This window comes from Homarus americanus, unplaced genomic scaffold (genome assembly GCF_018991925.1).
Source record: "Homarus americanus isolate GMGI-L3 unplaced genomic scaffold, GMGI_Hamer_2.0 scaffold38395, whole genome shotgun sequence".
NCBI lineage: Eukaryota > Metazoa > Arthropoda > Malacostraca > Decapoda > Nephropidae > Homarus > Homarus americanus.
Window position 1 is genome coordinate 323801 of NW_024731696.1, and position 24934 is coordinate 348734.

Sequence of the window (24934 nt, forward strand, 5' to 3'; positions counted from 1 at the left end):
CCTTACCTAACATAATCTAACACCCTCCAGGTAACGTTAGGATGGTTAATCATCAGGTGAAATACGCTAGGGTGACTAATCTTCAGGTGATCCATCTCGAGTAGTGTTTCAGAGTGTGGTGCCAGAGGAGGAGGTATTGGTTGTGTGACTGAATATCGGAAGGGAAAGAGTCGATAAAGATGTTGTTGTTCTTTTTTACTTTATTTTTTTTAATTTTCTTCTCGGACATGACAGCAGCGCGATGTCTCTCTCTCTCCCTCCCTCCCCCTCCTCCCTCCTCCCTCCCTCCCTCCCTCCCTCCTCCCCTCCTCCACACTCCTCCTTTTTTCTCTTTGTCAACTCCCCATCTACTCCCTCCTCCTCCTCCACCTCTTGTCTGCTTCCCCCGCCACTCCCTCTTTATCATCCTCCTCCTCCTCCCAGTCAACTTCACCACTCACTCTCCCTTCCTCCCCCCTTGGCCCCGTCACTAGAATATTGGTATAGTTGTCACCATACACCTTCGTCAGGCGCCACGCTTCCCCGCCCCCCACTTCACCAAGATCTAGGAGGAAGGGGGGGGTGGAGTAAGGGCACGCTATACACCTTGTAGTTAGGTTAGGTTTGGTTAGGTTAGATTAGGTTAGGGTTAGGTTATGTTAGGTTAGGGTTAGGTTAGGTTAGGTTAGTGGCATGACGATAATAGAGTGAGAGGCGAAGACAAGAGGACGTACGGGACAGGGAGGTCAGGGAGGCACTCAGGGAGGGAAGCAGTGAGGAAGATAGGGAATGAGGGAGGGAAGGAGGAAGGGAGAAAGGCTATGAGACAATCAGGGAAGGGAGAGAATGGAGGGAGGGAGGGAGGCAGGGAGAGAGGGAGGGAGATAAGGAGGGTTTAGGGCGGGCCTCGGGTACAGTGACCGCCCCTGGCACGTTTAAGGGGATGAGGGTAGGAGGTCGTCAGCCACATTACCCACACAATAGTCGGTGTGTGTGTGTGTGTGTGTGTGTGTGTGTGTGTGTGTGTGTGTGTGTGTGTGTTTGAGAACTGTTAAACATACGTCATCATAACCATCTCGGATTTTCCATTAACAAATCAACAGACACATTCTCTTCTCTCTGTGGTAATTGAAAGGTCAGGTGAGGTTAGGTTAGGGTGAACTAGACTAGACGATGCATATTTATCCCGGTAGTTGAAGCATCGAAAGATAAGGGCAAAATAACAAGAGGAAGATGGGTGTTGTTATTGATGTATTTCCTGTTGGGTTGTGGGAGTTACATTGTTGGGAGGGGTTGTACATATTGTTGGGGTGGTTGTATTGTTGTGAGTTGTATTTAATTTATATCCCACTGTACTTGAGCTAAACTACACCTGTACAGTATAATTTTAGCTGTACTCACACTCTGTATAGTATACCGTAGTTGCATTTCACACTCTGTACAGTATACCTTAGCTGTAATTTCCACACCTGTATAGTATACTCGTAGCTGTACTCACACTGTATAGTATACCGTAGCTGTATTTCTCACACCTGGTACAGTATACCTTGGCTGTACTCTCACACCTGTATAGTATACCGTAGCTGTACTCTCACACCTGTACAGTATACCTTGAAGGTACTACACCTGTATAGTATAAATTTTTTAGCTGTACTCACACCTGTATAGTATACCTTAGCTGTACTCACACCTGTACAGTATACCTGCTGGTACTCATATCTGTACAGTATACCTTAGTTGTACTACACCTGTACAGTATGCCTTATTGTACTACACCTGTATAGTATACCTAGGGCTGTACCACATCTGCATAGTATACCTAGCTGCACACACCTGTACAGTATACCTAGCTGTACTCACATCTGTACAGTATACCTTAGCTGTACTCACACCTGCACAGTATGCTCTTAGTTGTACTCACACCTGTACAGCATACCTTAGTTGTACTCACACCTGTACAGTATACCTTAGCTGTACTCACACCTGCACAGTATGCCTTAGTTGTACTCACACTCTGTACAGTATACCTTAGCTGTACTCTCCACACCTGTACAGTATACCTTAGTTTACTCACACCTGTACAGTATACCTTAGTTGTGTACTCTCACACCTGTACAGTATGCCTTTAGCTGTACTACACCTGCACAGTATAATTTTAGTTTACTTACACTTCAGTAGTATACCTTAGTTGTACTACACTCTGTACAGTATACTTAGTTTCACACTCTGTAGTATACTCTTTAGTTTACTTCACACTCTGTTGTACAGTATACTCTTTTAGTTGTAATTTCACACTTGCACAGTATACTCTTAGCTTTTACTACACTCTGTACAGTATAATTTTAGTTTTATTTTACACTTGTACAGTATACCTTAGTTGTACTAATATCTGTACAGTATACCGTGCTGTACTCACACCTGCACAGTATACCTTAGTTGGGCTTCTCACACCTGTACAGTATAATTTTATTGTACCACACCTGTACAGTATACTTATTGGGTACTTCACACTCTGGTAATAGTATACCTTATGTACTTCACATTCTGTACAGTATACCGAAGTTGTACTCACATCTGTACAGTATACCTTAGCTGTACTTCACACTCTGTACAGTATAATTTTAGTCACTTCACACTGGTACAGTATGTCTTAGTTGTAATTTTTTACACTTGGTACAGTATACTCTTAGTTGTACTTCAGTTCTTGCAATAGGCATACCTTGCTGTACTTCACACCTGCATAGCATGCCTGCTACTCACACTCTGCAGTTGCGTTCTTAGTTGTATCACACCTGTACAGTATACCTTAGCTGTACCACACCTGCACAGTATACCTTAATTGTACTCACACCTGTGCAAGTGTCTTGGGGCTGTACTCACACCTGTACAGTATACCTTAGCTGTACTCTCACACCTGTACAGTATATACCTTAGCTGTACCACATTCTGTATAGCATACCTTTAGCTGTACTTCACACTCTGCACAGTATAATTTTAGCTGCACTACACCTGGTGCACATACCTTGGGCTGTACTCACACCTGTACAGTATACCTTAGCTGTACTCACACCTGTACAGTATAATTTTAGCCACTCACACCTGTACAGTATGCCCCTAGCTGTACTCACAATCTGTACAGTATACCTTAGCTTTACTTCCACACCTGTACAGTATACCTTAGTTTTTGACACTCACACCTGCACAGTATACCCTAGCTGTACTCACATTCTGCAAGGGTAATTTTAGTTGTATCACACTGTACAGTGCATACCTTAGCTGCATTTCACACCTGTACAGGCACTTTAGCTGTACTCACACCTGTACAGTATACCTTAGTTGTACTCACACCTGTACAGTATACCTAGTTGTACTCACACCTGTACACAGTATGTCTTAGCTGTACTCACACCTGTACAGTATACCTTAGTTTACTCACACCTGTACAGTATACCTTAGTTGCACACACCTGCACAGTATACCTTAGCTGTACTCCACACCTGTACACAGTATACCTTAGCTGTACTCACACTGTGCCAGTATGCCTTAGCTGTACTCACACCTGTAATAGTATACCTTAGCTTTACTCACACTGTAGTGTACACACTCTGTAATAGTAGCTGTACTCACACCTGTACAGTATATACCCTAGTTGTACCTCACACCTGTTGCATACCTTAATACTCACACACCTGCAGCATACCTACTGTACAGGTATACACACACCTGTACAGACCTAGCTGTACTCACACCTGTACAGTATACCTTAGCTGGTACTATAATTTTAGTTTTATTTTTCTCACTTAGCTGTACCTGTACACACCTGTATATACCTTAGTTGGCATTGGTATGCCTTAGTTGTACACCTGTACACTGTACTCTACACCTGTACAGTATTTTCACCTCGTGTCCTTAGCTGTACCACACCTGTACTCACACCTGTTCCTCTGGCTGAGTTGAGTTTTATTTTTAGCAGTAAGCAACAAGAAGGAAGACACCCTGGGGCTTCGTCTCTCAAATGTCAAGCCAGTTCTTCCTGGGTCACATTAATAATTGTCAGTCCGGCGAGTCATTCATGGCGCACACACACACACACACACACACACACACACACACACACACACATACACACACACACACACACACACTGCCTTTGGTATTGCTGGTAATCGACGTCTAAGGACTCATGGTATCGTGTTGAGGAATCTTTTGTTATTGATCTTTGGACTCTGGACTCTTGGTATTGATTCTTGTACTCCTGATAAGGACTCATTCTTGGACTCTGGGTATTAGTCCCAAAGCAAACCTTTACTCGACGCAACTTTTACTCGACCCAAGATAAACGTCGTCGAGCAGGAAAACATAATTGTGTTGAAGAATGACCCTCCCTACCCTCACCTCACCACCCCTCCCCCTTCCCTACCTCACTTCTCTCCCCCCTCCCCCTTCCTTCCCCCACACTCACCCACCTCTCTCCCCTCACCCCCCTCCTTTCCCTCACTCTCTCCCCTCCCTCACTTCACCTCTTCATAATGACAAAATTAGTATTAATGTTTGATAATGCTGTTTTCGTTGCCTTTAAAGACTAGTGTTGTAAATGATGGTTGTAGGTGATGGGGGGTTGTATGTACTGGGTAATTGTCGGGAGTTGTAAATGTTGTTGAAGTGTTTGTTGTGTGTTTAAGGTTATTTTAATTGTCAGTCGTCTTTTGTCCTTAGTTTGTTGTTGTTATTGTTGTTGTTTTAGAAATTGTTGTTGTTCTTATTGTTTTTATTATTGTTGTTTTTATTAATATTATTATTATTGTTACTATTCTTATTATAATTATTTTTATTATTTTTATTATTATTCACTATTAATACTCTTACTTTATCATTATTATACATTGTGTAGAACAGAACGACCACTTTATAGCATAAGATCCTTTCATTAATATTTAATACAGAACAAATATTACCTGTGCTTGGGGGAACACGAACAATGCGTATTTCTAAAAGCGTATTGGATTTGTTCTTCGTGTATAACTGTATGATGAATGGTCAGACTGCCAGGTGTATTTGTTCATTTGTTTACCTGGTTCTCGTATTGCTACTGAATGTCTTTGTTTAATGGCGTCTGTACGTTTTTAATGTGCATATGTAGGTATTTTTACGTACATTTGTAGGTATTTGTATGCGTACATGTTTTTTACACTTATCTGTGAGTATTTTATGAAGGTTTGTACTCATTTTATGTACGCACGTCTACAGGTTAAAGTATTTTACGCACACCGGTTAATATTTGCGTATATTTGTAGTTACTTTTCTGTGCATCTGTAGCTATTTACGCATATCCTTAGATATTTTTCGCATACCTAACGCATTTTACGCTTACCTTTACGCATTTCACGAACCTATGTTCGGAATTTACGCACGCGGATCCCCAAGTGGCGCACGAAATAGAAAATGCGCTAATTAATAGGTTACCATACGCACACGATAGCCAATTGTGTGTGTGTGTGTGTGTGTGTAGAGTTCGATTTTTTGTCACTGCGTAGTGTTCAGTTTTTTGTGTATCAATTTTTCATTGCTTTTCTCTACAGTTCAGCGTTCAGTGTTTTTGTGCAATTATTCATCGTTCAGTGTTTTTGTAAGTGTGTCATTGTTCAGTGTTTTTTTTTATTGTTAGGGTGGAAGTGTGTTTTCATTTTGTCAACACTGAGCCCTTGTACAGTGCTGACACGAGTACTGTGTGTTGTGGTGCGCGCGTGGCCTTTGTTTACATTTAGTAGTTAGCTGTGTGGCCGCTTGGGTGAGGATGGCGCTGTTGTTGATGTTGATCTTTCCAATGCGAGTGATGATGATGATGATAATGATGATGATGATGATGGTGATAATGAAGATGATGATGATGATAATGATGATGATGATGATGATGATGGTGATAATGATGATGATAATACAACAACAACAACAATAATAATAATAATAATAAAGGTATATTTTCCAGAATTTACTACACTGCTTCTCAGGTTACAGTGTGTAAGACAAAAGGCATATTTACAAGAGAATTACCAAACTTAGTGAAGTAGAAGACAATGAGATTAAGTTATTAGAGTAAAGGATTTAGAAGTAAGTACATGAATTATCACTAGATGTGTGTGTGTGTGTGTGTGTGTGTGTGTGTGTGTGCTAGGGTAGGTGAGGCTAGGCTCTGTAAGGTTAAGCTAGGTAAGGTAAGGTAAGGTAAGGGTAGATTGGGTAAGGTAGGGTAGGGTAAGGTAAGGTAAGGGCAGGTTAGGTAAGGTTAGGTTGGGATTATTTGGACTGGGGCTAGTTGTTGAAATTAGGGATATGACAACTGTGGAAGGAAGTCTGAAGGTAGGTAGGCAGGTAGGTAGGTAAGTAGGTAGGCAGGTAAGTAGGTAGGCAGGTAGGTAAGTAGGTAGGCAGGTAAGTAGGTAGGCAGGTAGGCAGGTAGGTAGGTAAGTAGGTAGGCAGGTAGGTAGGTAAATGAGGTGAGAAATTAGATAGATGAGGAAATAGATGGTTGACAAGAAAGAGTGGTGGCGGTAGTAGTGGTGGTGTTGGTAATGGTGGTGGTAGTGATGGTTATAGTGGTGGTGGTAATAGTAGGAGTAGTGGTTTTGGTGATGGGGGTAGTAGTGATGGTGGTAATGGTGGTGGTGGTAGTAATGGTGGTGGTAGTGATGGTTATAATGGTGGTGGTGGTGGTAGTGATGGTTATAGTGGTGGTGGTGGTAATAGTAGGAGTAGTGGTTTTGGTGATGGTGGTAGTAGTGATGGTGGTAATGGTGGTGGTGGTAGTGATGGTGGTAATGGCGGTGGGTGTTATTAAGGCAGGCCAGCCAGTAATTAGGTAAACAGGGGAGACAGAAACAACGTCTTGAACACTGGGAAGAATGTTGCGTGCAACTCCTCCCTCCCTCATCTCCTAACCCCTCTCCCTTCCTCCCCACCTTCCCTTCCTGTACCCCCTGTTCCTCCCCCTCCTTCCCCCTTTCCCCTCTTCCCCTGACCCTCCCCCTTCTTTCCCAATCACCCTCCTCTCCCCCACCTCCTCCTCTCCTTCCTCCTGGTCACCTAGACTCTGCCCTCACCCCACCCTGTTGCCTCCACTTGCCCTCTCCTACCCCCTCACCTTCTCGCCTGTTCCTCCTGCACCACCTGCCCCTCCCCTCCCTCCTGCAACACCTTAGTCCTCCTTCCCTTCCCTTCCCCCTCCCTCCTTACCACTCCTCACCTCCCCAATGCAACACCTGACGCAGCACCTACAGTAGTGGCGGTGGGGGAGAGGTGAAGTGAGAAAGAGATAGAATGAAGTGTATAATGCTTTTGGGAAGGAGAGGGAGGGAGGGTGAGAGTGAGAGGGAAAGTTGCGCCATAGGTAAATTAAGCTCAAAAAGGAAGTGCTGATAGTGGTGGTGGTAGTGGTGGTGGTGGTGGTGGTAGGTGGGTGGTTGTGGTTGATGAATAATGATGGTGATAGTGGTAGTGGTAGAGGTTCATGAAGTGATGGTGATGGTAGTAGTGGTTGGTGGTGAACAGTGATGGTGCTGATGTAAGAGAGACGATCACGCGTCTTGTTGTGTTACCTCAGCATAAGCTCTTCCCCCTCCCTCCCTCCCTCCTCCCTACCCAACCCCTACTTCCCTCCCTCACCCAACCCCTACTCTCCCTCCCTCACCTACCCTCTCTCCTCCCCCCCAACCCCTACTCTCCCTCCCTCACCCAACCCCTTTCTCCCTCCCTCACCCAACCCCCTACTCTCCTCCCCGCCCAACCCCTCTACTTCCTCCATCCCTCCTCACCCCTACTCTCCCTCCCTCACCCAACCCCTACTTCTCCTCTCAACCCTTCCTCCTCCTCCCCTTCCCTCACCCAACCCTTACTCTCCTCTTCTTCCCTCCCTTTCTCTCCTTCTCCTTTCCCTCCCTCTCCCTCCTACTCTCCCTACATGAGGAAAATCTTAATATGGTTGTGCAGGCATGGGTGTGGAGATGAATGGCGTGTATGAGGTGGGTGGGAGGTGGGTGGGGTGGGTGGGAGGTGGGTGGGTGGGTGGGTGGGTGGAGGTGTTTCTGTTCGGTCACGATTGTTAGCCGCAATGCAGGTGGGGGAGGAGGTGGAGGAAAGAGGGGAGGGGTGAGAGAGGAGGGAGGAGGTAGGAGAGGGGTGAGTGGTGGAGGAGGTGTGAGTGGTGGAGGAGGGGGAGGGTGGAGAGGGGTGAGTGATGGAGGAGGGAGGAGTGGTGGGAGAGGGGGGTGAGTGGTGCAGGGGGGGGTGGTGGAGGTGGTGGTGAGTGTAGGAGAGGGTGAGTGGTGGAAGAAGGGTGAGGGTGGAGGAGGTGTGAGGGGTGGAGGAGGGGTGAGTGGTGGAGGTGGTGGGTGGTGTAGGAGAGGGGTGAGTGGTGGAGGAAGGGTGAGTGGTGGTGGTAGCGTTGCGTCATCACTCTGTAACTCTCACCCTTAGTTCAATCTCACTGCCCACGTGCGTCCCCTCAGGTTCTCTCACCTCCTCTCACCTCTCCCTCTCATCTCTCCCTTTGTGATACATGGTGATAAGAGGTGATACATGATGATAACTAGTTATACCTGGTGATATATATATATATATATATATATATATATATATATATATATATATATATATATATATTTCATTACCAATAAAGCACGCGACTTCCATACATCAACACGCCACTCGCCAGGATTCGAACCCACCACACAGCCTATGACTGTAGCGTTCCAGTACAGTCACAAGCTAAATATTATATATATATATATATATATATATATATATATATATATATATATATATATATATATTTATATATAAAAAAAAAGAGAGAGAGAGAGAGACTGAACACGTTCTATCTTACACAAAAAAAGATATCATTTTCTGTCTCTGTAATTGTGTTGATAATTAAAATCGGGTCCTGTTTGAAAGTGAATATTGTTTTAACGCGATGAATGAAGTCTCTCTAACCGACCAGATGATATGGTAAATTTCTATTATTATTATTATTATTATTATTATTATTATTTTATTATTAATATTATTGTGTTATTTTATTGTTATTATTATTATTATTATTATTATTATTATTATTATTATTATTGTTATTTTTATTATTATTGTTGTTATCAGTTCATAGCACAGTGAAAAGTAGCTTAACATCTCTTAGTGTTTGATAGATTAGATATGAAAATGTTTAAAGAATATATAGATAAAGGTGAGATAAAGGTAATGTGAAATAAGTTGGGGAGGTGAAGGCGATGGGGTGTAATGGCCGGCTGTCTGTCTTACACTATTCTCCCGTATAATTGTCCCTCACATAGAGCTGAGGAGGAGGAGGTAGAGGTGATGGTGAGAGAGAAAAAAACTTTACCTAAGCTATTAATGATAAAATGAGGAAGAGAACTTACATATATACTGAACTAAAAGGTGTAATGAGGTGTTGATGACTCGTAATGCAAGAACACTTTAGCCTATAGCCATAGCCTACAATATATTGTAATGGAATATAATGCCCATTGAAAAAAATTATATATATTAATGTAAGTGAGTATTTCCTATTTTTCATATATTTATACATGTATTGGGAAATAGTCTTGTCATTTGTTAGAGTTTTGTTATAGGTTTAGAAGATATAGATAGTTATTGAAGGTATAGTTGGGTTTACCTGTATTTGATCTGATGAGGTAATTAGGGAGGAGTTTACCTGTAGGAGATTATGGGCCTCTTTTGGGTATTTAGGACCATGGGCCATTAGTGTTAAAGGCCATGGGCCGTTATATTGAGGACCATGGGTCATTAGATTTAGGACCCTGGGTCCATAGACCATTAGTTTTTAGGACCATTATTGATACCATGGACCATTAGTTTTTTAGGATCATGAGAGATAAGTGTTTCTAGGACAATGGACCATTATTACTACCATGGGCCATTATTCTCCATGAACCATTTTAGACCATGGACCATAAAAATCAATATATATTTATGACCTTGTCCACTGTGTTGGTTCCTCGGGTGCGTGACTGAGCCCACTAATTCCTGACCCCTGATGCTTCTTCAGGTATCAGAGCACCTCCGCCACCCTCGTCAAATGCCAGGGATTTCAGGGCTAAGGACCGAAGCAAACGAGCCCTGGGGAGGTCAGTGTCTTTCAAAGAGTCAGTTGTAGGGTTGTAGGTGGGGGGATGGTGGTGGTGGTTAGTATGGGGATTTGTTTTAACGAAGGTGTTGTGGTGCGCAGGTTGTAGTTGTGGTAGTTGTTGTGATCTCCTCCCCTCCCTTTGTAGGTGTTGTAGTTGTGGTGTGAGTGTAGTGGTGTATGATCCCCCCTTTTGTTGTAGTTTGTGGTGGTGTGTAGGTTGTAGTGGTGGTAGTTGTTGTGACCCCTCTCCCTCCTTGTAGGTGTTGTAGATGGTGAAAAGTGTATAGTAGGTGTCGGCTCCAAGGTGTTGTAGATGGTGGTAGTTGTTGTTGTTGTTCCTCCCATGTAGATGATGTATGTTGTAGGGGAGTAAATAAGTTGTAGATGGAATGAAGACATTGTGACCTACCTCCTCCTCGTCCTCCTCCTCCTCCTCCTACCTCCTTCCCTCCCTACCTCCTCACCCTCCTTCGTTTCCCTCCTCTTCCTCCATCCCTCCTCCCTCTTTCCCTCCTCCTCCTCACAATTGTCACAGGAGATTGATTAGTTCAGCAGGACTCAATAGAAGGCAATGCTGAAGTGTGTCTTGTGTTGGAGGCCCTCACGGTGTAGGTGTGAGAGGGAAGATGGATTAAGGGGTTCATTTGTGGATTTAGGGGTTCGGTAAGGGTTTCATTTCAAGGGTTCGTTTTAGGGTTCAATCTCAGGGGTTCGTTTCAGTGGTTTCATCACAAAAACCGAGGATTGTATCATTATTTTTGTTGTGATATTTTTCGCTATTTTCCTGAACGATTGTGTGTGTGTGTGTGTGTGTGTGTGTGTGTGTGTGTGTGTGTGTGTGTGTGTGTGTGTGTGTGTGTGTGTGTGCGTGCGTGCGTGCGTGCGTGCGTGCGTGTGTGTGTGCGTGACTCCCTTCACCACCAACACGTGTTAGTGGACAATAATAAACCGACTCCCAACTAAAGCTGTTGAAATATTGACGGAAACAGATGAAAATTTAACTACGTCAGGATATATTAACACAATCTATGAAATGTTAACTAAAGCGAAAAACATATTAAAGAAAATAATAAGATGCAGGTGTATAGACAATGCAGGTATATAGACTGCAGGTATACAGTTCAGCATGTATGTAGACAATGCAGGTATACTGTATAGTCTATGTGGGTGTACAGTTAAAATTGATAGAGATCGTTAATTGTGTTGAATAAATCGGTAAATGTACCAAAGTTGATCGCTAAATTGACGTACAGTGTCGATCGGTAAATGGACAATGTTAACCCAAGTGTGTTAGTAAAATTGTTAACTTCGATGTCCGGATATAAACGGGGATTTACTTCGAACTGTTTGGGCGATTACTTTGGATTTCTCGACGGATCTGTTGGCTCTTATCCGGATTTTACTGGGAGGTTTACCCGGGGTTTACCTAGGGTTTACTTAGTGGTTTCCTGGGGGCTTACCTGTAGTCAACCAGATGATTTAAGTGGGATTTACCTGGGGTTTACCTTGGGATTTACCTGGGGTTACCTTGGGATTTACCTGGGAATTTACCTATGGGTTTACTTGAATATTTACCTGTATGTTTGTAGTCTAAAGGTAATGTGTAGGCTATATATTTACAAATTGATACAAATAATGTGTATTTTTGGTAATATAACAATGGTGTATTTGGATGCATATATACATACACAAACAGCAAATACAAATTTACCTGGAAATTTCATATAAATATAACAATAAAGTGAATAGATTAATGTCTATATATAATTGAGAGAGAGAGAGAGAGAGAAGAGAGAATGAGAATTAAGATGATCAATCAGTCAAGTAGGGAGGCATCACACAACACACACACACACACACACACACACACACACACATGTATCCTTGATAGAAGTGTGTGGGGGGGTAGAGGGTGAGTTGAGGAAGAGGGGGGTGTGGTGGGAAGGGAATGAGAAGTAGTGGAGGAGGAGGAGGAGGAGGAAGGGAAGACGATGAGAGGTGGGGAGGGGGAGGTGGGGAAGGGGCAGGGGAGTTAGTGTAATGGGGTGGGGGTGTATATATTATGTAGAGGGGGGTAAAGGTATGTTGTGGTGGAGGGAGGAGGGGGGGGTGAGAAGGAAGGGGAGGGTATAATGCGTGTGGAAGCATAGTGGAGGAAGAAGGAGGAGGAGTGTAGATGGAGGGAAGGATCAGGAGGGACTCACTCACTCCATCAACACACACACACAACACACACACACACACACACACACACACACACACACACATAAATAAGGACAAGGGGCGCCATTAGCTGGATTGCCGTAGTTACCTGCACGCGAACTGGCCGCTCAGGTGGGCAGGAGAAGGGGTGAGGGGGCGGGAGGGAAAGGGTGTGAGGGGGAGGAGGGGAGAATGAGACGCTTAGTGGGGGTGTGGTAGGTAGATGAGGGAGGGAGGGGCGCTGCATGTATATTTGGGGTCACATACACTTGGGGCCTAGTATCCCTGACAGGTGTGTGTGTGTGTGTGTGTGTGTGTGTGTGTGTGTGTGTGTGTGTGTGTGTGTGTGTGTGTGTGTGTGGAGAGAGAGACGATCACAGATACTGTAGACCAAAGATGTTTATTTCCCGTGATCTGGCCAGCTGTTCCAGTCTGTTGGCCGCATCTGCTAGTAAATAGTATCGTGATTGTTATTTATATATTCAATAACGTTATGTATTACAGTAATGCTATTTCTTTATGTATTGTGACATCTGTAATTGCATATTACAATTGCTGTATTTTGCGCAGTATTTTGTTTATACTTGTAAATGTATTTTTTAAAGTATAACAAAATGTGTATTTATGTATTACCGTTAGTTTCTGTAATACAATACCTGTATTTTATATAATTCAATAACTATTAATAACAGCAACTGCTTTACACAATCCAACAACTAATTTATTCATACAATGATTATTTTATACAATACATCAATAGTGTTTTACGGTCAATAACTCCTGTATCACCATAAAGTTATATTTTTATTATTAGTGTTGGTATAAAGGTAACACACACACACACACACCCACACACACACACACACACCCACACACACACACACACACACACACCCACACACACACACACACACACACACACACACACACACACACACACACACACACACACAGGATAATTGTCAATATCACACACACATTACGACATATAGTGCTCAGTGCGTTATGACCAAACTGTGTTGCTCTGACCTAAACGAAAACAAAAACAAGAATACAAAATAATAATACAAATTCTTCGGTTTGATAGATATTGCTTAGTGGACGGAAGAAACATGGGTGGGGGAGGCCGAGGAGGGGGTCATGGTGAGGGGAGATGGATGTAAATGGGTTGGTGAGAGGTGGTAAGGTAAGGAGTAGAGGGGTGAAGGTCCATCCTGAATAAACCATTATATTGATCCAGTATTGAAGGTATCATTGGTTCGTTAATTGCTATGGGGGAGTGTATGTATTTATGTATGTCTGTTTTTACACACACACACACACACGACGTTTAGGTACATATGGATGTTAAGTGTGAGTGGTTGGTATAGTGGTATGAGTCGTGTGTGTGTGAGAGAGAGAGAGAAGGAGAAAGGAGAGGGGTATGTGCTCAAGTGACTGCCTAATCAAAAAGCCTCTGCTAATAAAGTTCTGGGTGGTACTCCTCCCTCAATCCCCCCTCCCTCCCCTTCCTCCCTCCCTCCTCAATCCCCCCTTCCTCCCTCTCTCCCTCCTTTTCCCTCTTCCTCCCTCCTCCTCAGCTGGGCTCGTGACTGTTCGTGTCTGATGATTGTGTGGGAAAGTGTGGTGGAGGGAGGGGGTGGAAGGTGGAATGGGTGCGGTGTGGGGGGGTAGGATGGATTGGTGTGTGTGTGTGTGTGTTGGGATGGTGTGCATGGGGGTTATAAAATGTAGTGATGTATGACGGAATATGTAGCGCGCGCGTAAAATGTGTTTGTGTAGCACGTGCATACAGTATGCAGAATTTGCATGTTTTGGGGATATCTAAAATATGTGCGCTTTCATGTTTGCGTGTGTGTTTGTGGACGTATATTGCGTGTGTATATATATATATATATATATATATATATATATATATATATATATATATATATATATATATATATATATATATATATATATATATATATATATATGCGTGTAATTGTGCTGGTAGTGACGATGCGTTCAAGAGACAGAGAAAGAGACACGGATATACTCAGCTCTCAGTGGTACGTGTGCGTGCCTGCGTGCTTGCTTGCGTGTCGAGCTGGGGGAAGCATAAGATTGCACGCGCGTGCTTGAATACGACTAAACCCTGTCATTGCTTGTATGTGTGCCGGCCATCAAAAGCTGGCCATTTTTCACCCCGTGATGAGTAAGGAAGCCAGCAACTTTATTACCTCAATCCGTCTTTATTAGTTAGTGCTCAGGCAGCTGGTGTCGTCCCCAAACAGTGTTGCTAGCTGTCATGTCGTGCCCCAGCTAAAGTGTTGCTACCTTGGTCATGTCGTGCCCCAGTTAAAGTGTTGCTAGCTTGGTCATGTCGTGCCCCAGCTAAAGTGTTGCTAGCTTGGTCATGTCGTGCCCCAGCTAAAGTTTGTTAGCTTGGTCATGTGGTGCCCCAGCTAAAGTGTTGCTAGCTTGGTCATGGTGCCCAACTAAAGTGTTTCTAGCTTGGTCATGTAGTGCCCCAGCTAAAGTGTTGCTAGCTTGGTCATGTCGCCCAGCTAAAGTGTTGCTAGCTTGGTCATGTCGCCCCAGCTAAAGTGTTGCTAGCTTGGTCATGTCGTGCCCCAGCTAAAAGTGTTGCTAGCTTGGTCATGTCGTGTCAGCTAAAGTGTTGCTAGCTTGGTCATGTCGTGCTCCAGCCAAAGCGTTGCTAGCTTGGTCATGTCGTGCTCCAGCTAAAGTGTTGCTAGCTGGTCATGTCGTGCTCCAGCTAAAGTGTTGCTAGCTTGGTCATGTCGTGCTCCAGCTAAAGTGTTGCTAGCTTGGTCATGTCGTGCTCCAGCTAAAGTGTTGCTAGCTTGGTCATGTCGTGCCCCAGCTAAAGCGTTGCTAGCTTGGTCATGTCGTGCCCCAGCTAAAGTGTTGCTAGCTTGGTCATGTGGTGCCCCAGCTAAAGTGTTGCTAGCTTGTTAAAAGTCATGGCACAGCTGAAAATAATGTTGCCTGCAAGCTAGTGTCGTGTTGATGTTTGTGATAATTTGGTGTGAAGAAAATGTAAATAAGTAGATTGAGGGAATTTGTTTATTTTAAATGGAGAGTTTGTGAGAATGTTATTAGTTATCGTCATCATCATCACCGTCGTCGTTATCGTAATCAACAATTATTGTACTCGGAGGGTTAGATCATTGTCCTCAAGGGGTTAAATCATTGTCCTCAAGGGGTTAAATCATCATACTCAAGGGATTTAGTTCTCGTACTTAAGGGGTTATATAATTATACACAAAGGGTTAATTTCTAACAATGGTTAAATAATTGTATTCAGTGTGTTAAATCATTGTACTCAAGGTGATAAAACCTCTTTGTTACCATTGTCATCTTGTTAATTTTATTTATAGCGTGCAAATTACATCTTTGTAGTGTGTGTGTGTGTGTGGACGGGATGGAGGGGGAGAGAGATCATGTCTCATATTACACCCACTCACCTCCTCTCTCCCTCCCTCCCTCTCACCCTCCCCCCACCTCCCCTCCCTCTCTCACCTCCTCCTCTCCCTCTCTCACCACCTCCCTCCCTTCCCCTCCCTCCCTCTCTCACCTCCTCCCTCTCCCTCCCTCACGTCCCTCCCTCACCCCTCCCTCCTCCCTCCCTCCTCCTCTCACGTCCTCCCTCTCCCTCCATCTCACTCCCTCCTCCTCCCTCCCTCCCTCCCCTTCCTCCTCCTCATCCCTCCCTCCCTCTCATCCTCCCTCCCTCCTGTTGACGTAACCTGAGTCGTGTTTATTATTATTGTTGTTGATCTCTCACACCCACATCCTCATGAGTCACCCCCTCCCTCCCTCCCTCCCTCTCACCACCCTCCCTCCCTCACTGTCATAGTCATCCCCCTCTGCCATTGGCGCTGCTGTTGTTCCTGTCTGGTTGCACTCTCACTCACTCACTCACTCACTCACTCACTCACTCAAACTCATGGTCGTCACCTGTCTACCCGCTTCTCTGCTATTACTGTCAGTCGTCACAGCTGCTCTGTCACTCACCATCACCACTGTCACCATCACCAGTCACTGTCGTCAGCATCATCACCATCACTTTGGCCGCTACCATCACTATCATCACCATAATCACTAACAAGTCACCATTCTAACCATGAAAAGTCACCATCCTCACTACCAACACCATTATCACTATCTTCACCATCATCACCGCCCTGGCCACCACGAGGCCAGGCAGATCGGAGTGCCAGGTGTGAATGCCTAGGGATCCAGTGCCGCTGTATAACCTGGGTGCCAAGGGCTTGTTGGCTCTATTTCCTACCCGGTGGCACTCCCGCTATGTTGTTACCCACCACTGCTATCACCACTACCTGTCTCCATCACCACTACCACTACTTACTCCACCACCTCTACCACCTCTTAAGTCTATCACCACCACCACCATACTCTACAATCCTCCTCACACCCCCCCCTTACCACTACTTACCCCTATTCTACCACCCCTAATACCCCTAACACACACACACACACACACACACACACACACACACACACACACACACATAAAGCAGCCAATGTTGACACGAGGCTGGTATTTAGGTCCCGTATGTTAAGTATTTGTTGGTGATGCTGTACAGTCTCAATCTTCTTGAAAAGATTGTCGGTCCCTACAGAATATCCTAAGTGAAGATGTGGGTGGGGGGTTAGTGTGTGGGGGTGAGGGTGTAGTGTGGTGGGTGGTTGGGTGAGGAGGGGTGGTGGTAGGTGGTTGGGTGAGGAGGGTGTAGTGTGGTGGATGGTTGGGTGAGGGAGGGGGTGTAGTGTGGTGGGTGGTTGGGTGAGGAGGGGTGTAGTGGTGGGTGGTTGGGTGAGGAGGGTGTAGTGTTGGGTGGTTGGGTGAGGAGGGGTGTAGTGTGGTGGGTGGTTGGGTGAGGAGGGGTGTGTGTGGTGGGTGGTTGGGGTGAGGAGGGTGTAGTGTGGTGGATGGTTGGGTGAGGAGGGGTGTATGTGGTGGGTGGTTGGGTGAGGAGGAGGTAGTGTGTTGGGTGGTTGGGTGAGGAGGGGTGTAGTGTGGTGGGTGGTTGGGTGAGGAGGGGTGTAGTGTGGTGGGTGAGGAGGGGTGTAGTGTGGTGTTGGGTGAGGAGGTGTAGTGTGTGTGGTGGGTGGTTGGGTGAGAGGGGTGTAGTGTGGTGGGTGAGGAGGGGTGTAGTGGTGGGTGGTTGGGTGAGGAGGGTGAAGTGTGGTGGGTGGTTGGGTGAGGAGGGGTGGTGTGGTGAGGAGGGATCAACTTAAGGATACGTAGAATGTATCCTATTTTACCCCTACCCTACCCTACCCTACCCTACCCTACCCTACCTTAACGTACTCTAATCGATGTTATTTTAGTGTGATGTAATCTAAACCTTGTCTAACGTAGCTTAACTGAAGTGTTGTTTGTTTATCGAGAGAAATTGACAAATATATGGTAGCTTGTATAGTGACAGGAAAGTTAAACACTATCATTACTGTCACTGTCACTATTTTTACCATTACTGTCACCATCATTACCATCACTGTCACTATCAGATCAGCCTTTCATCACCACCACCATCTTGTCATAATCAAGTGTGCCATCATCACCACTACCGACACTGCCAGAGCCACCATCCTACGACACACACACACACACACACACACACCCCATCACCGTCTGTTGAGGGAGGTGAAGGGGAGGAAGACTTGCAGGTGGGAAAGACTGATTTAGGTGTTACAGGGAGGAGGAGGGGGAGGTAGGGAGAGATAAGAGGCCCTTTAAGGTGTTACTGAGAGTTTATTTATTTCTGAGGTCGAATGTTTTACTTCAGTTCGTTTTAACAACATTGGTGGCGAGACCCGAGTAAATGTTGGCCAAATGTAAGTAGTTCTCAGGTGTTGGCAGTGAGGAGGCCGCTATTGTTTACTGCCAGGCAGGGCCGGGCGGGGCGGGGCAGGGGTTCATACATAAGAGGAGATGATGAAGGTCGCATCTGTATCGGAGTAGGAGTAGGAGGAGGAGGAAGTCTTAGTAGGCGGAGAAAGAAGAAAAAAGACTCTGAAATGATACCTGAAGTTGTTGTCTTAAAGTTTGAGTGTGTGTGTGTCCGAAAGAGCGGAGGTGGAGGAAGAGGAAGCCTTTGGAGGAAGAGAGAGAGAGAGACAAGAGACTCCGTCAGGTGTTACTTGGGAGTTGTTGACTTGGAGGCTGAGTGTGTGTGTGTGTCCGAAGGAGGAGGAGAGGGAGGAGGAGGAGGAAGAAAAGACGGAGGGGAGGAAGAGGGAGAAGAGAAGGGGAAGAGGAGGCGAAAAAAGAAGCACTACCACCTGCACCAACACCGCCTGTGCCTCTGGTCTCTTGATGAGGAAGTTGTCTTCTTGGCATAGATTTGGCATAGCCCACATGTTAGTTGGGCACCCAGGCACCAGCGGTCCACACACCTCCGTCGCATCCAACCTCAACCCCTCCCGCGCCCTTCTCACCCCCGGGGACACTTGGCATAAGGGCCGTTTTTCGTGGATCGCCGGCGAGGTGGGATAGGGTAGGTGTTCCCGTCCGAGCTGTCTATTTTCGACGTGAGGGTCAGAGCCTGCCATCTCGGGCGACGAAGGAGGAAGGCTGTTGCGGCAGTGTGGGGCGACGTAGGAGTTTGACTCTTGTGTCCTCCGGGCGGTGAGGGTCATGTTGGCCCCGTGGAGGAGGTGCTGTGGGTTGGCCTCTTTGACACTTGGCTAGGAATGCCCGGCGTGCACCAGGACATAGCCAGCATGCGTGGCATTCTTCCTCCCGAGCTGTGGTTCAAAGTAGTCCCTGGGCTACCTACCTACCTACCTACCTACCTCCCTACCTACCTACCTCATGTAGCTGTGGTTCAAGGTAGTCCCTGGGCTAGCTGGTTCCCTATTACGTGTCGTTGGCTGTATGTCAAGAGGATTACCCGAAGAATAGCCCTCAGCATATTTCACCTGATAATTAAACACCTTTCTCCCACCTTGTTGAGTTAAGGTGGTTAATCTTAAGGTGAAATAAGCTGGAAGGAAGGACTAATCTTCTTCAGGTGATCCATTACAGGTAGCCCCTATAAGCTCCTGAAGGTGACCGTGGCCGCACTGTATCCTTCATCCGTCACAGGTGTTTGGTGTTGCGGCGTGTGAAGGTGACACTCACACCTCCACTAATGACGGCGCTGAAGGTGTTAGTTGGCGCCACGCATGCTGTGTCTTTGAGTGACCCTTGGCCTCATTGCTCCTGAAGGTCGATCTTGCTCTTCTTCTTCTTCTTCTGTTTCTCTCTTTCCCTCCTCTCCTCTTCCTCGTCTTCTTCTCTCTTTTCTCCTCTCCTCCTCCTCGTCGTCATCTCTCTCTGCACCTCTTCCTCCTCCCTTCCTCGGTGTTGACCCTCATTTCTTCTCTCCTCTTGGTGGTGGTAATGATGTGTCTGCCGCAGGTGGTGGTAATGATGTGTCTGCCGCAGGTGGTGGTAATGATGTCTGCCGCAGGTGGTGGTAATGATGTGTCTACCGCAGGTGGTAATGATGTGTCTGCTGCAGGTGGTGGTAATGATGTGTCTGCTGCAGGTGGTGGTAATGATGTGTCTTCTGCAGGTGGTGGTAATGATGTGTCTGCCGCAGGTGGTGGTATGATGTGTCTGCCGCAGGTGGTGGTAATGATGTGTCTGCCGCAGGTGGTGGTAATGATGTGTCGCTGCAGGTGGTGGTGTAGGAAGGAGTTTTTGTCAAAGTCGTCCTTGTGCCAGTTCCTCCTCCCCCAGGACAGGTCTTGGCCCTCACACACACACAACAACACACACACACACACACACACACACACACACACACACACACACACACACACACGGTCTTCTGTACGTATGTGTGTATGTTTGTCTGTATGTATAGGCTGCTCTGAGTGTTTGTATGGTTGTCAATAGTTTATTAATAGTGTCTGACTATGTGAGTTATCCCCCCTCTCTCTCTCTCTCTCTCTCCTCTCTCTCTCTCTCTCTCGTGTCTGTAATACATGTCTGTGGATGACGTCAACACTGTCTGTGGGTCGTTTTGGGAGACGTCGTTATCCGTGCGTGACTTTGAGTACGACTGGAGTGTGGCGGGTGGGTCGGTCGGTGGGTGGGGTTGGTGTGATGCCTGTGCTGTATTGTTTTGTTTTAAATTGTTTTGTTGCTTTGGTTCTGTGTGTGTGTGTGTGTGTGTGTGTGTGTGTACTGTAGCTCATTTGATGTTTGTAGTAGTGATTATAATGATTGTAGTATAATAATAATAATAATAATAATAATAATAATAATAATAATAATAATAGCAACAACACCGACAACAATAACTACTACAGAATGTTTGGATTGATGGGTGGTTAAGTGGGTGGGTGGGTGTGGGTTGTTGGTGCTCTAGTCAGGTGGTCCAGTCAGGTGGTAAGCACTAGCCGGAGGTGGAGGGAACACGAGGAGCCTTTTCAACCAACACTTATCGCTGCTTCAAGAGCCTCTAGCGAATATTAACACCCCTCCCTCCTCAATACCTCCCTCCTGCAATCCCTCTCCCTCCCTCCCTCCTGCAATCCCTCTCTCTCTTCCTCCCTCCTCCTCCCTCCCTCCCTCCCTCCTCCTCCCTCCCTCCCTCCCTCCTTCTTCCTCCCTCATCCTCCTCCTAGGAAGACTCACAGGGTTCCAAGGAGTCTTAACAGGTCATGAGGGTTTTAGGAGGTGGGGGAAGAGGAGGGGGAGAGGGTCGAATTTTTTTCCTGGAAGTTTGTTAGAGGAGGAAGAAGGGGGAGGAAGAGGAAGAGGATTAAGAGGAGGCAGTCTTAAGTGTTGGCTAAGAAGAGTCTTCGAGGAACCATTGGATGTGTGGTGTGTGTGTGTGTGTGTGTGTGTGTGTGTGTGTGTGTGTGTGTGTGTGTGTGTGTGTGTGTGTGTGGAGAGGAAGTGTGTTGCTTGGTATTATAGGTCCCACGTGGTCTTAGGGAAGTAGGATTCAAGGAACCATAAGACGATGTTGGTGAGAGACGTGAAGAAGGTCCCTGAAAGTCTTAGGTCTTGGGAAGGTCTTAGGGTAGTAATGGACTGGTCTTAGGTCTTCGAGAGGTCTTGGGGTGGTATTGGACTGGTCTTGGGTCTTCGAGAGGTCTTGGGGTGGTATTGGACAGGTCTTAGGTCTTCGAGAGGTCTTGGGGTGGTATTGGACTGGTCTTAGGTCTTCGAGAGGTCTTGGGCAGATCTTAAGGAGGTCTTGAAGAGGTCCCACTGAGTCCTTTGATTTCCCGAAGTCTTGAGAGGACCCCGGAAGGACTCGTATTGAAAGTCCCCTCAAGGAAGTGTTGCTCGAGTAGGCCTTCAGATAGGCCTTCCTGAGGACGTTGGTTTAATCTCATCTTCGAGGGGGTTAAACCATCATTCTTGGAGGATTAAACCATCGTTCTCGGAGGATTAAACCATCGCTCTCGGAGGATTAAACCATCGTTTTAAGTGTTAAAACCCATCCACTATTAAACCGTCGATAAAATAAAACTAGCATTCTCCAAAGATTAGACCATCGTTCTAAATTAAACCATTGTTCTCAAAGTACTTATAAACCACGACACTCTTGAGCCATCGTCCTCTGAGTGGGTTTAAGTCACCGGAAGCACTTTAGGATGTCATCGTAGTTTAATACATTCCTAAATATTCTAGGAAAATCCCCCACCACCTTAGGGCATATGAAGTCATTGGACCTAATAGCAACAGACACGATCTCTCTCTCTCTCTCTCTCTCTCTTCTCTCTCTCTCTCTCTCATTCCCAGGAAGTGTAATAAGGTCCTCGGGGTATCCTATCAACACGCGTCAGGATTCCTTGGTCAGAAGGCCCTTTGAGAAGTCGAAGGATATGTCTCCTGAATGTGTCTTGAGATTTCCAGAAAGTGATTTTAAGTTTTAGAGAGAGACCATTGCTACTACCATCATCATCATCATCATCATCATCATCATCATCATCATCATCATCATCATCATCATCACCACCACGAGACAGCACATCTACAGTAAGAGCAACAGTAAGCTCATAATAGGGAAGGTATTGGCCAGGTGTGTGTGTGTGTGTGTGTGTGTGTGTGTGTGTGTGTGTGTTATGTAATGGTGACGACCGTGTAACATGTAAACCTTGCTTGGGGGTGACGGAGGTGTTGTGTGAGTGTTGGGGAGGGGAAGGTCGTGTATGGCTGTGAAGGGGGAAAATTGGTGGGGTTGTCAGGGAGTTCGAGGGGGATTGATGGGGTTGTCGTGGGTGGTGGGGGGTGAGTAAGGCTTGTGTGGGTGAGAGGATGATAATGATGATGTCAGAGCAATCAGAGAGGGGGAGTTAAGGGGGTTTGTGGATAGGTAGGGAGGGTAAGTTAGATTGGTGGATGGGTGTGGATGAGTATGTGGAGAGTATGGGTGGATGGATGAGAGAGAGAGGGGTGTGTGTGTGTGTGTGGAGGAGAAGGTGGACAGGAGTGGGTGGAGGGGGTGGAAGCGCGTGGAGGTGTGAGTCATGGGTGAGTCAGCACGTGACGGACCAGCAACAGCAGGAGGAGGAGAAATGATTGTGGAAGCTGAGGTGTTTAACTGCCTTGTTGTGTGTGTGTGTGTGTGTGTGTGTGTGTGTGTGTGTGTGTGTGTGTGCAATGGACTGGAGATGGAGTGGTGTAGACTGGACTGAACTGAAGGTAGACTGAACTGAACTGAAGGTAGACTGGACTGAACTGAAGGTAGACTGGACTAAACTGAAGGTAGAGACTAAACTAATAGACTGAAAAGGAGACTGGACTAAACTGGAGGAGACTGAACTGAAGGTAGACTGAACTAAAGGTAGACTGGACTAGACTGGAGGTAGACTGTGACAGCAGGTGGCGGACAGTCTATGTCAAATCATTAAGTATTAACATAACAGCTCAGGTAAGGTTCGACAGGTAGACCATTGAGGAAGTGATTACCTGAAATGCTTGACTGTATATCAGGTGAGTGAGTGTGTATGAATGAATGAGTATGGATGAGTGGATGAGAGTGAGTGTCCGATGGATGAGTGGATGAGAGTGAGTGTCCGATGGATGAGTGGATGAGAGTGAGTGTCCGATGGATGAGTGGATGAGAGTGAGTGTCCGATGGATGAGTGGATGAGAGTGAGTGTCCGATGGATGAGTGGATGAGAGTGAGTGTCCGATGGATGAGTGACTAAAGATCAATGAATGTTATGCTCCAGATATGCCTCTCCAGTGTGTGTGTGAAGATACAAGAAAGTAAAAAAGAAAGTGAGAGAAAGTAAAGATAAAAAGTGAGAGAGAAAGTACAAGTAAAAAAAAATAAGAAAATGGGAGAAAATTAGATTAAAACGAAAATAAAGTGTGAATTAAAGAAAGAAAGTGAGATAAAGTGTGAGAAAGAGTGAGAAAGGAAAAGAAAAGACCATTGACGTTGTTAATGTATTTAGTTGTGATGTGTTCAAGGGAAGAAGCAGGCGAAAGTGCAAGTGTTGTTGGCGTGTGTCGTAATCATTCACGCTGGAGTAGGGTGAATAGTGGTAGTGGTGGTGGTGATAGTGTGTAGTGGTGATATATCTGGGGTGGTGGGTTCTTTGAATAGTTGTGGTGATGATGGTAGTGGCGGTGGTAGTAGTAAAACTTGTGGTTGTAATAGTTTTGGTGATGGTGGTAGTGGCGATTGTGGTAATAGTAGTAGTAGTAGTAGTGGTGGTGGTGGTAGTGGCTGTTGTAATAGTTGTGGTGATGATGGTAGTGGTGGTTGTGGTAGTTATAAATGTTGTGGTGATGGTGGTTGTTTTGTGATGGTGGTGGTAACTACAGTATTTATTTTTATTTTTTTATGGGATTAGCCCACCCAGCACAGGTCACTCACTCACATCGGAGCCTAGGGGCGAAAATGTAATAATAATAATAGTAATAATAATAATAATAATAATAATAATAATAATAATAATAATAATAATAAAGAACCATAAAGAAATACAAAAATGAAAAAAATCGAGAGTGAGAAACAATATATGGTATAGGTTGTCAAAGTAAGAGAAACAATTGAGACCCTGCAATTGTGTGTAAATGAGGCAGAAAGTCAGATCAGCAACCTGGGACTTGGTTACAATTTTCGTGATGCCATACGGCTTCCAATATCTTCCCAGGCGGTAGTACCTCCCTGTTTGGTAGCTGCCGACTACCTCTTAAGTGGGTTATAAGTGTGTAGTGCAGACGAGGATCACTTAAACATGAATACAAGTAAAATTTCTAAGCGTGTGTGTGTGTGTAATGCCAGGAAGGAAGGATGTTGCTAAGTCTATAAGTATGTGTAGTGAGTGTTATAAGTAGGACACGTTTATGTCTAGTGAGAAGCTTTAACTACATAAAAATAAATGAATGAATCAGTTTTATAAGTATTTTTGTATATGTTGTTATTTAAAAATGTTTGTTGGGTTAAGTATAGAATTTTATGGAGCATTTGAAAGGGAAGTTGTAATAAGCAGTTAAAATGTTACCTCATTAAGAACGGGGTGGGGGGGTTGAGGGGGAGAGGTAGAAGAGGGGTTGTGTGTGGTGGGGGGGGGGAGAAGAAGGGGGTTGTGTATGGT

The 24934-nt window shown here is 45.4% G+C and overlaps 1 protein-coding gene across 6 annotated transcripts in view; it reads left to right on the forward strand.

The window, feature by feature from the left end:
* Positions 1-24934, forward strand: part of LOC121867816 (transcriptional enhancer factor TEF-1-like) — a 159833-nt gene that overhangs the window by 23556 nt on the left and 111343 nt on the right. For 4 of the 6 annotated variants that reach the window (XM_042367937.1, XM_042367939.1, XM_042367938.1 and 1 more), the window contains one exon: positions 10055-10133. The exons of the other annotated variants lie outside the window; for them this stretch is intronic. In XM_042367937.1, the coding sequence (XP_042223871.1) occupies positions 10085-10133 (49 nt within the window). In that variant the 5' untranslated portion in view covers positions 10055-10084. Of the gene's footprint in view, positions 1-10054; positions 10134-24934 lie in introns of those variants that run through there. 6 annotated transcript variants of the gene reach the window in all.